General features: G+C 41.9%; 1 protein-coding gene across 2 annotated transcripts in view; it reads right to left on the bottom strand.

The window, feature by feature from the left end:
- Window positions 1-233: 233 nt before the first annotated feature.
- Window positions 234-10,964, bottom strand: part of cpa6 (carboxypeptidase A6) — a 44,221-nt gene continuing 33,490 nt past the window's right edge. The window contains exons 4-10 of one of the 2 annotated variants that reach the window (XM_036934956.1): window positions 8,041-8,142; window positions 7,767-7,871; window positions 5,063-5,173; window positions 4,808-4,898; window positions 2,990-3,192; window positions 2,795-2,879; window positions 234-2,608 (exon numbers count right to left, since the gene is read on the bottom strand). In XM_036934956.1, coding sequence (XP_036790851.1) covers window positions 2,379-2,608; window positions 2,795-2,879; window positions 2,990-3,192; window positions 4,808-4,898; window positions 5,063-5,173; window positions 7,767-7,871; window positions 8,041-8,142 — 927 coding nt within the window. In that variant the 3' untranslated portion in view covers window positions 234-2,378. The remainder of the gene's footprint in view (window positions 2,609-2,794; window positions 2,880-2,989; window positions 3,193-4,807; window positions 4,899-5,062; window positions 5,174-7,766; window positions 7,872-8,040; window positions 8,143-10,964) is intronic. The other variant, XM_036934955.1, reaches the window with a different exon arrangement.

Genomic DNA, 10,964 nt, shown 5'->3' with positions numbered 1-10,964 from the left:
CTAAAAGCTGTGATTTGCGCACTGGCACACAAAGTGCTGCTATTGAAATTGGCACTCTTACCTTACCATTTTGCGTCAGTTAAAAACTATATGATAGAGAAATAATATCGTGGTAGCAAAGCATTTAGTCTTTTATTTAAACCTGGAATGGAAAAACCCTGACACCTCTAAATCTGTCAATACTGGAACATCACCTGACAATTTTGAAGATGAACGTCTCTCTGTGTCTCGGTTGCTTTTCCAGAGCAACTACTAGCACTTTACACCCAGGTGGGAGGCAAGAGGGACAATCCCACTACATTCTTACTAGTCTCACACATGCAGTCTCTCACACACACACAGGATGTCTAGCAAAGAGACAGACAAAACATTCAGTACAAGGATCCTTCTTCATTAATGATTTAGTGTTGTGACCAAGAGTGTTTTGGGGTGGCGGGGTGAGGGAGGGAGGGAGAACAACAACTTTAGAAGTAGAAAGAAACGTAACTCTGAACTATCTGGTGCCAAGTCATCATTGTCATCCACATCAAATTGGAATAATTATTGCTCCAAATGAATCTTTGTCAATTGTGAGAGTGGGCAGCAACTGTTTTCACAAATACACAATGATTGGATTAAACAGGGTATGATATGAGTGTGTAATTGCAGGGCCCCAGAAACACGGCATGCTGGGTCTTGTTAGAATGAATTAATAACAAGCTAGACTTACAGGGAAAAACAGACACTTGCTCATTACTATGGAAATAACAAAAGCAGACAGTTCTCAACAAAAAAAAAACTGCAAGAGACAAGATTGGGAGGAGGTTGAGCCAATATGGTTTTTTGACCTCGTGAACTTGCTTCATTGCTTCCCTTGAAAACATATGTTGCTGCATCCCTGTTACACTACCACACATGATATTACACTCCTGTTGCGTCAAACTATGTTATTGAAATATGTATAATGTTAGTAATGACAACGAAAGTATCCACATGTGACAACCTCATAAAAAAAGAAATACCGTTTATTACAATTCAGTAAATGTCCCGGGCACTTTCTATCAAAAGTAAACATTTCCTCTTTAAAAAAATGATAGAAGTGTGTCCTTTACCACTGACTATATAAGTCAGCAACTGAAAAGCATAAAGAGATGTAAAGTCCATTTGAAGGCAGTTTGTTAAAGGTAAAGTTCCCTCAAATGACACATTTGCTCACCAGTTAAGCAGACTATGGACAAGGTATGACTGCAATCCATGCTTTGGTTTTGTATAACTGGCCACTGTTTCAAATGCTAACTTTTTTTTTGCATTAGTGGAAAAATCTATTGCAAGTCACTGGTATTAGCATTTATTAGCATATAGATATTAGCATTTTCACGCTTCATGTCCAAATGATCTGTTAGTAAGTTAATTGAGTTACACAATACATTTTTGATACTTTAGGATGACTTGAACATGAGGCGTGAAAATGTTAATATATGTACCATTGACTTGCATTAGATAAAAGTTAGTATTTCAAAACACTGGCCAGCTAAACAAAACTAAAACTTTGAGTGCTGTCATACCTTGTCCATAGACTGCTAACAGGGTAAGGAAACCAATATGTCATTTTGTCATTTGGGTGAACAATCCCTTTAATGATACTACAGGCATTCTTGTTGTTTGTACCATAGAAACTAAATTTGCTTTGCTAAATAAGCTGATGTTCTACCACAATTAATGTAAAATACATTTGGAAGACATCTAGAGCAGTTAGCTGATGGTGCTCCAGATAGTGAAGTTTTGAAGGGTGAAAACAGTAAGTTCAGGAGAAAGTCTTGGTTTTAAAAAAGTGCTGTGAAATGCAATATCAGTCTCTTGAAAATGGCATTCAAGTGCTTATGTCCACTGTACACTTTGTAAATAGTCAAGTTATTATAGTTCAAGGTGAAGTTATGTCATCTGACCTCCAAATAATTGTTTGAGGTCATTTTCAAGTACCACTATTATAGCCTCTAACATACAGACATAAAAGGGAGTGTGACCACTCTTGGGTAAACATTAAAGGGATAGCTCGGGATTTGTATGTATCTGCATCCAATATGAAGGACGTTAGAGATCATTTCAAGAGCCAATGCTAATTAGCATTAGCGCAATGACTGGAAGTCTATAGGAACAGCTAGCATGCAAGCTGTTCCCATAGACTTAGTCATTGCGCTAAAGCAAGTTAGCAATTGCCCTAACACTAGTTAGCAACTTCTTTCAAACTGCATGCAGATACATAAACATTTTAATCTCACTCTAGGTAAGTAGATAAAATCCCAAACTATCCCTTTAAGGCTTGCATAATCCTTTTTGACACAATAACCAACCGCCCGTAGATATTTGCTAGCAGACGCAGAGATAATTGTCTGTATATCTCAAAGATATGGATATCTCTCCCTGTCCAGCTCATGCATCCCTGTCTCACACTTCTTCAGTAGGCCTGATGAGATGGTCTTCACTGCTCTCATGGTCTCAGTGCAGGTGGGGTTGATCAGGGCTTCAGGTAACAGGAAGCCAAAGTAGCCTGTGTCCCGCAGTTCAAAGGCAAAGGCATAAGGGATCCCGTTTCTATATGCCCAGTCCATGGAGCTGCCTGAGCTGACATCTGTTGGAGTCAGATCAAATAAAACAGTTTGGATTCAAGTAGGGGATTTTACCACAGGTAAACATGTGTATGGGAGGAATTCTAATATTTGATCTTAATATTATGCGATCAAAGTTTTCGGAGTGTTTTCCAGTGTTCTGCTGAAGTAAGGTAATTATCAGGAAGTAGAGCGTATGTTTTACTCACACAGGGTGGTGGAGGCAGGTCCATATCTATACCTCACTCCATAGGCAGAGTACAGGGCAGTCACTGCATTGTGTGCAGCTGACTCCTGTAAGAGGGGTTAAACAATCATTACATTCCAATTATTTATTCAATTCCAATGTGTGTTGCAACAACATTGATTCATTGATTGATTGTGGTCACAGATCTGTCTCTCACCACACAGTTAAAGTTAGGGATGGTGGCATATTTATAGGAGTAGGGGTAGAGCAACATTTGGGCGTAGGCGTGGATGGAGATGTAGGCCTTGACACGCTTCTTGTGCTTCCGCAGAAACTTGGCAACCGCCTTGACCTCCGGCTCGGACTCGGGGAAGGGTCCGCAGTACGTGTCATCACAGGGCTGGGAGGATGCACCCTCCTCTGGCAGGGGGAACAACAACAGGGAAGGTACTGTTACTTAGTATGATCATACAGTATTAAGGGGTGTACATACAGAGAGGATACACAAGTTTATACTGGAATTATACCCAAAACATTTTTTTATAGGATATTAGTATTGGGTTAGGTTTGATTTTATTTTATGTGACAATTTAAAATACATAAATGTTTTACACCAGGCAACAGATACATATACCAAAAATTGCAGAGGATACCATACACAAAAATGTCGGAATGGGGCTGTTTCAGCTTCCTTATTTCAGTGCATTTGGTGTAAAGTAAGTTGCTCAGGGTGAGAGTGTCTGCCGTCTGCTAGATGACACAATTGTTCATGGTAAATGGGAGGTACAACATCAGAAACACACCTGGACATATTTTTATTCCACACAGCCTGTTGACATTTTATCAATTCAAAATGTTCTTGGGACCAACTGTCACACTGTTGCCTGCTAACAATTGCTTTATACATGATAACTCACAAAATGGCCTCTCTCTCTTTCTCATAGCTTTGCAATATGCATGTATTATATCTACAAATATACAAAACACTCCAACTACAGTATGTCTCCTTGAATGGTGTAAATGAGTAATCCAAAAATAAATGTGAGAAACTCAACTTGGTGTAACCTGCTGACAGACAAGACTGAGCTGATCTAAGAGATTTGCCCGTGAGCAACAAGCAGCACCTCAAAACCCTGGATCTAATTCATATTTGCATATACAAATCCAACAGGGAATGAGCCATGTCTATGTATAGTTCAAACAGCATGATAAACAATATCCTAAATTAATTAACGGATTCAAATTAGACAGAAAATTACCCCTGGTATCGTCCAACATTGAGAGTCTATGATTGGTTCCCAGAAAAAAACAACTGCTTCAGTAACCATTTGCCTATTGCCTATAATTTGGGCCTCTTTTCATGCGATAGCTTTTTCCTGGTCAGGTTAAAGGTTAAAGGTCAAGGCAGTGGATCTTTTACTGTATTCTAGCCTGCATTTACAGCAGCTGGATAATCCAATGTACTGTAGCAGGTTTGACTTAAGGGCCCAGAGTTTTCCTGGTTAGATCCCGTGGTCAGGAAAAACTCAGGGCCTATTGCCATATCTGCTACATGTGAGAATATCTTTAACACCAGCCTCTGTCTTGTACAGACCTTGGAGATAATTAGTATCACATGCTCTTTCTATATTACCCTGTTGCCCCCTTATATATTACCCTATATTACCCTTTCTCTCCTTCTCTTTTCTTGCTGTAAATATCTACCCTTTCTCGTTTCAGATTCCAATTACCACACATGAAACCAACCTCCCTCCCTGAGTGATGAATTACCAGCCCACCCCCCCAGAGGACCCCACCACCCCCAGCCCAGCACCACCAAAATCATATCAAACGGGTGGTGTCATCACCACACAAACATTTAATCCACAGCTTACTCTAATTAAGCAGGCAGAGCGCCAGGAGACACATCTCCCAACAGTATGGGAAGGAAAACCAGAGGACAGAGAGAGGAGAGACACACACACACACAGCACTGTGTCTCTAATAGTTTCATTATTGGGGCCTCCATACAGGATAGATTAAAAAAGAAACTCACCACACCACTTGACTTTCCAGTTCCTGTTGGCGTCAACACCTCTGCAGTGGTACTTGGCGTTTTTGGACCGGGTTTTTCTCCAGAAACGATCCTGGGGGCAAAAATAATTACCACTGGCAACCATAGTCTGTCCAAATACGGTGCATACAGTGAAGTAGCTATGAAGATATTAAGAACATGTCTCCTTAAATACATATGTTGTGTCAAATGCTAGCTAGGGCAAAGAGAGAGAGAGTGAGGGGTATTTGTAGCTACCGTAGTCCAGCTGAAGTGATATCCGTCAACGTTGAAGACAGGCATGATGTAGAAGTTGAGTTGGTTCATCAGTCGTCTCATCACAGAGTCATCCTGGTAGGAATGCAGAGCCTACAACAACAACAGGTTTATAATACCATGACAGGTAACAGGATCACAATGAACCATAAGCTACATCACTTGTGTATTTCAGCAGTCAGAATACTTTCCAGTTGGTGAATAATAATTCATAATTAATAGTACTAAGGTAGTGTGGAGTGGGAATGGAGAATGTAGGCAGTAAGTGGTCACCTGTAGCTCAGTTGGTAGAGCATAGTGGGTTCGATTCCTGGGACCACCCATAAGTAAAAAAAATAACAATGCACAAGTCGGTTAGGAGAAAAACGACCGCTACCTTCCTTCATACTGGACGCAGATACATAAAAATCCCAAACTATCCCAAGAGTGGTCATACTCCATTGTATGTCTTTACAATAATTGTTTGAGGGGACCAGTGGGATAATGGCAGAGGATTAGCCAATGATAAGACACACCTGTGACTGAACAGTGTCACTGTGGTAGAGGGCTACTACAGACAGACAGACAGACGTTACCCCAGGAGTGGGTTAATTGACTCAGGCTCCAGTGGAGGATTGGAGAAAGCAGATTGTTGGTCAGGTAATGCTGTACCTTCACAGTAATCAGGCTCAGGCCAAGGTTAATCTGATTCTGGAGACTTGTAGAGAGACAGAGCTCTGCCCCCAAGTGGCCAAAGTTAGATATTAACGCTCCTTACCTCCACAGGACATTGGTCTTCTCCATCATAAGAGTAACTCTCAATGTCTCTCAATACCCTCCTTGTACGCACTCATCTGGAGTTACATAACCCCCTGCTAGACATGATATGCTATGGTCTATCAATGTTATGGTAGAGGTCTGGCATTTCAAGCTAGTTTGGGTGGATTCCATTTGACCTAATCATGTGTGACGCTTCACTCTCCCTGCTTTCTGTTGAAATGGTTGTAACGGTTCCAAACAGAGACAGGATACAACAGAGTACAGCCAGAAATGTGTGTGTGTGTGTTGGGATGTGTGTGTGTTGGGATGTGTGTGTGTTGGTTGTGTGTGCTGGGTGTGTGTGTGTGTGTGTGTGTGTGTGTGTGTGTGTGTGTGTGTGTGTGTGGTAGTTATGATAGTTCCACTAATTATCTGAACTGCAGAGGATATTGATAAGTCATGCTGGTGGTGATTGGATGCAACTGAACGTCCGGGGTGTGTTCAAGAGCCAAAGGTTACACAATGTTTCACATTGTTTTAATCTTGAACAGGCCCTCTGAAATGTCTACAACATTGTGCAATTACATTTGACAGATGTTCACTATGTTGACAAGAGAGTTTGACTGATGCATATAGTAGTGATTCAGCACCAGAGACAGACAGCCCCAGACACAGACGGCACCAGAGACAGACGTAACCAGAGACTGACGGCACCAGAGACAGACGGCACCAGAGACAGACGGCACCAGAGACAGACAGCACCAGAGACAGACAGCAGCAGACAGCACCAGAGACAGACGGCACCAGAGACAGACAGCAGCAGAGACAGACAGCACCAGAGACAGACAGCACCAGACACAGCAGCAGAGACAGACAGCACCAGAGACATACAGCACCAGAGACAGACAGCACCAGAGACAGACAGCAGCAGACAGCAGCAGAGACAGACAGGACCAGAGACAGACAGCACCAGATACAGACAGCACCAGATAGGACCAGAGACAGACAGGACCAGAGACAGACAGCAGCAGACAGCAGCAGAGACAGACAGGACCAGAGACAGACAGGACCAGAGACAGACAGCACCAGATACAGACAGCACCAGATACAGACAGCAGCAGACAGCAGCAGAGACAGACAGCACCAGAGACAGACAGCACCAGATACAGACAGGACCAGAGACAGACAGCACCAGATACAGACAGCACCAGAGACAGACAGCAGCAGACAGCAGCAGAGACATACAGGACCAGAGACAGACAGCACCAGATACAGACAGGACCAGAGACATACAGGACCAGAGACAGACATCACCAAATACAGACAGCACCAGAGACAGACAGCAGCAGACAGCAGCAGAGACAGACAGCACCAGAGACAGACAGCAGCAGACAGCAGCAGATACAGACAGGACCAGAGACAGACAGCACCAAATACAGACAGCACCAGATACAGACAGCACCAGAGACAGACAGCAGCAGACAGCACCAGATACAGACAGCACCAGATACAGACAGCACCAGATACAGACAGCACCAGATACAGACAGCAGGCAGCAGCTTTCCCAGCTATTATTTTGGAGACGTTCAACAACCAAAGTGTTGTTTAGATAATTTGTATTGTGAAACTACTCACTTATGGACTCATTTGACTACAGAGGAACACAGGTGTAAAAAGGTTAAAACACTGTGATTTACAATGTTGCCTGCAGTAAGTAACAAAAATAATCAAAAATATTCCCTAATATTGAGATTCGTTTTTTTTTTACCATTCCTCTCCCTTAGGGAATGGTTTGTCCTGTGTCTGAACTTGTTTCAAGAGGTGCACAGCTCCCAGCCTCCAGGACCACAGTCCTGCTGGTCAGTCTCATATTAGAAAGCAAGGTAGAAACAGCAGAGCAGACACTGCATCCCTCAAGGACTTGTCAAGGCAGACGAAAGGAACTTACCTCTTTGACAAACCACTGACAGAAGGCTGGTCCGATCCACTCTCTGGCGTGGACCCCACAGTCTATCCACACGGCCTTCTTATAGGACCGTGTTCTCTTTCCTAGCTAACAAGACAGGACAACAGTCAGTTAACCAGCATAGTGTGTGTGTGTGTGTGTGTGTGTGTGTGTGTGTGTGTGTGTGTGTGTGTGTGTGTGTGTGTGTGTGTGTGTGTGTGTGTGTGTGTGTGTGTGTGTGTGTGTGTGTGTGTGTGTGTGTGTGTGTGTCTCCTACCTGAAGTATATAGAGGGGCCTGCCTTCATATGACCTCCCTATAGAGAACACGTCCACCAGGTGAGGATGGGTCCTGTTCATCTCAAACATCCAACTCTGGATCTGAGTAGAGAAACTCAAAAAGCTAAAAGACTCATGATATGGTCATTTAGCCATTAGAATGAGGATAACAAGGCACCAGGGTAGGCCAGCCTATCAGATAACAAGGCACCAGGGTAGGCCAGCCTATCAGATAACAAGGCACCAGGATAGGCCATCCTATAACAGTAGGCCTTGCACATTACACGCCAGCAGCACGGCAGTAAATCTTTGTTGTAGCTAATTCCATGGGGGAATCGACACACACACACACACACACACACACACACACACACACACACACACACACACACACTGACACGGGCAAGCACACACACACTTATCCTGGAGCTGATAGCACGTAGGTCCCCCTTTTGGTAATATAACCATTCAATTCCTTCCATGTGTCTTCACACCCACTCAGTTACCCCTATGTTTTCCTTTAATCTAACACACTGAACTATACAGACCCTTAATCTAACACACTGAACTATACAGCCCCTTAATCTAACACACTGAACTGTACAACCCCTTAATCTAACACACTGAACTATACAGACCCTTAATCTAACACACTGAACTATACAGACCCTTAATCTAACACACTGAACTATACAGACCCTTAATCTAACACACTGAACTATACAACCCCTTAATCTAACACACTGAACTATACAGACCCTTAATCTAACACACTGAACTATACAACCCCTTAATCTAACACACTAAACTATACAGACCCTTAATCTAACACACTGAACTATACAACCCCTTAATCTAATACACTGAACTATACAGACCCTTAATCTAACACACTGAACTATACAGACCCTTAATCTAACACATTGAACTATACAACCCCTTAATCTAACACACTGAACTATACAGACCCTTAATCTAACACACTGAACTATACAACCCCTTAATCTAACACACTGAACTATACAGCCCCTTAATCTAACACACTGAACTATACAACCCCTTAATCTAACACAGTGAACTATACAGACCCTTAATCTAACACACTGAACTATACAGACCCTTAATCTAACACATTGAACTATACAGCCCCTTAATCTAACACAGTGAACTATACAACCCCTTAATCTAACACACTGAACTATACAGACCCTTAATCTAACACACTGAACTATACAACCCCTTAATCTAACACACTGAACTATACAGACCCTTAATCTAACACACTGAACTATACAACCCCTTAATCTAACACACTGAACTATACAACCCCTTAATCTAACACACTGAACTATACAGACCCTTAATCTAACACACTGAACTATACAACCCCTTAATCTAACACACTGAACTATACAACCCCTTAATCTAACACACTGAACTATACAGCCCCTTAATCTAACACACTGAACTATACAACCCCTTAATCTAACACAGTGAACTATACAGACCCTTAATCTAACACATTGAACTATACAGCCCCTTAATCTAACACAGTGAACTATACAGACCCTTAATCTAACACACTGAACTATACAGACCCTTAATCTAACACACTGAACTATACAACCCCTTAATCTAACATACTGAACTATACAGACCCTTAATCTAACACACTGAACTATACAACCCCTTAATCTAACACACTGAACTATACAACCCCTTAATCTAACACACTGAACTATACAGACCCTTAATCTAACACACTGAACTATACAACCCCTTAATCTAACACACTGAACTATACAGACCCTTAATCTAACACACTGAACTATACAACCCCTTAATCTAACACACTGAACTATACAGACCCTTAATCTAACACACTGAACTATACAACCCCTTAATCTAACACACTGAACTATACAGACCCTTAATCTAACACACTGAACTATACAGACCCTTAATCTAACACACTGAACTATACAACCCCTTAATCTAACACACTGAACTATACAGACCCTTAATCTAACACACTGAACTATACAGCCCCTTAATCTAACACACTGAACTATACAACCCCTTAATCTAACACACTGAACTATACAGACCCTTAATCTAACACACTGAACTATACAACCCCTTAATCTAACACACTGAACTATACAGACCCTTAATCTAACACACTGAACTATACAACCCCTTAATCTAACACACTGAACTATACAGACCCTTAATCTAACACACTGAACTATACAACCCCTTAATCTAACACACTGAACTATACAGACCCTTAATCTAACACACTGAACTATACATTCCCTTAATCTAACGGAAATGGAGCCACACCAAACTGTAAGTCTTCCGACTAGCTTGGAAAGACAGTACCGTGCAGTATCGAAGAGCCCTCACTGCTGCTCGATCATCCTATTTTTCCAACTTAATTGAGGAAAATAAGAACAATCCAAAATGTATTTTTGATACTGTCGCAAAGCTAACTAAAAAGCAGCATTCCCCAAGAGAGGATGGCTTTCACTGCAGCAGTAATAAATTAATTAACTTCTTTGAGGAAAAGATCATGATCATTAGAAAGCAAATTACGGACTCCTCTTTAAATCTGCTTATTCCTCCAAAGCTCAGTTGTCCTTAGTTTGCACGACTCTGCCAGGACCTAGGATCAAGGGAGACACTCAAGTGTTTTAGAACTATATCTCTTGACACAATGATGAAAATAATCATGGCCTCTAAACCTTCAAGCTGCATACTGGACCCTGTTCCAACTAAACTACTGAAAGAGCTGCTTCCTGTGCTTGGCCATCTTATGTTGAACATAATAAACGGCTCTCTATCCACCGGATGTGTACCAAACTCACTAAAAGTGGCAGTATTAAAGCCTCTCTTGAAAAGCCAAACTTTGACCCAGAAAA

This window comes from Oncorhynchus mykiss, chromosome 11 (assembly GCF_013265735.2).
Source record: "Oncorhynchus mykiss isolate Arlee chromosome 11, USDA_OmykA_1.1, whole genome shotgun sequence".
Taxonomy (NCBI): Eukaryota; Metazoa; Chordata; class Actinopteri; order Salmoniformes; family Salmonidae; genus Oncorhynchus; species Oncorhynchus mykiss.
This window is presented reverse-complemented; position numbering and strand designations above follow the sequence as displayed.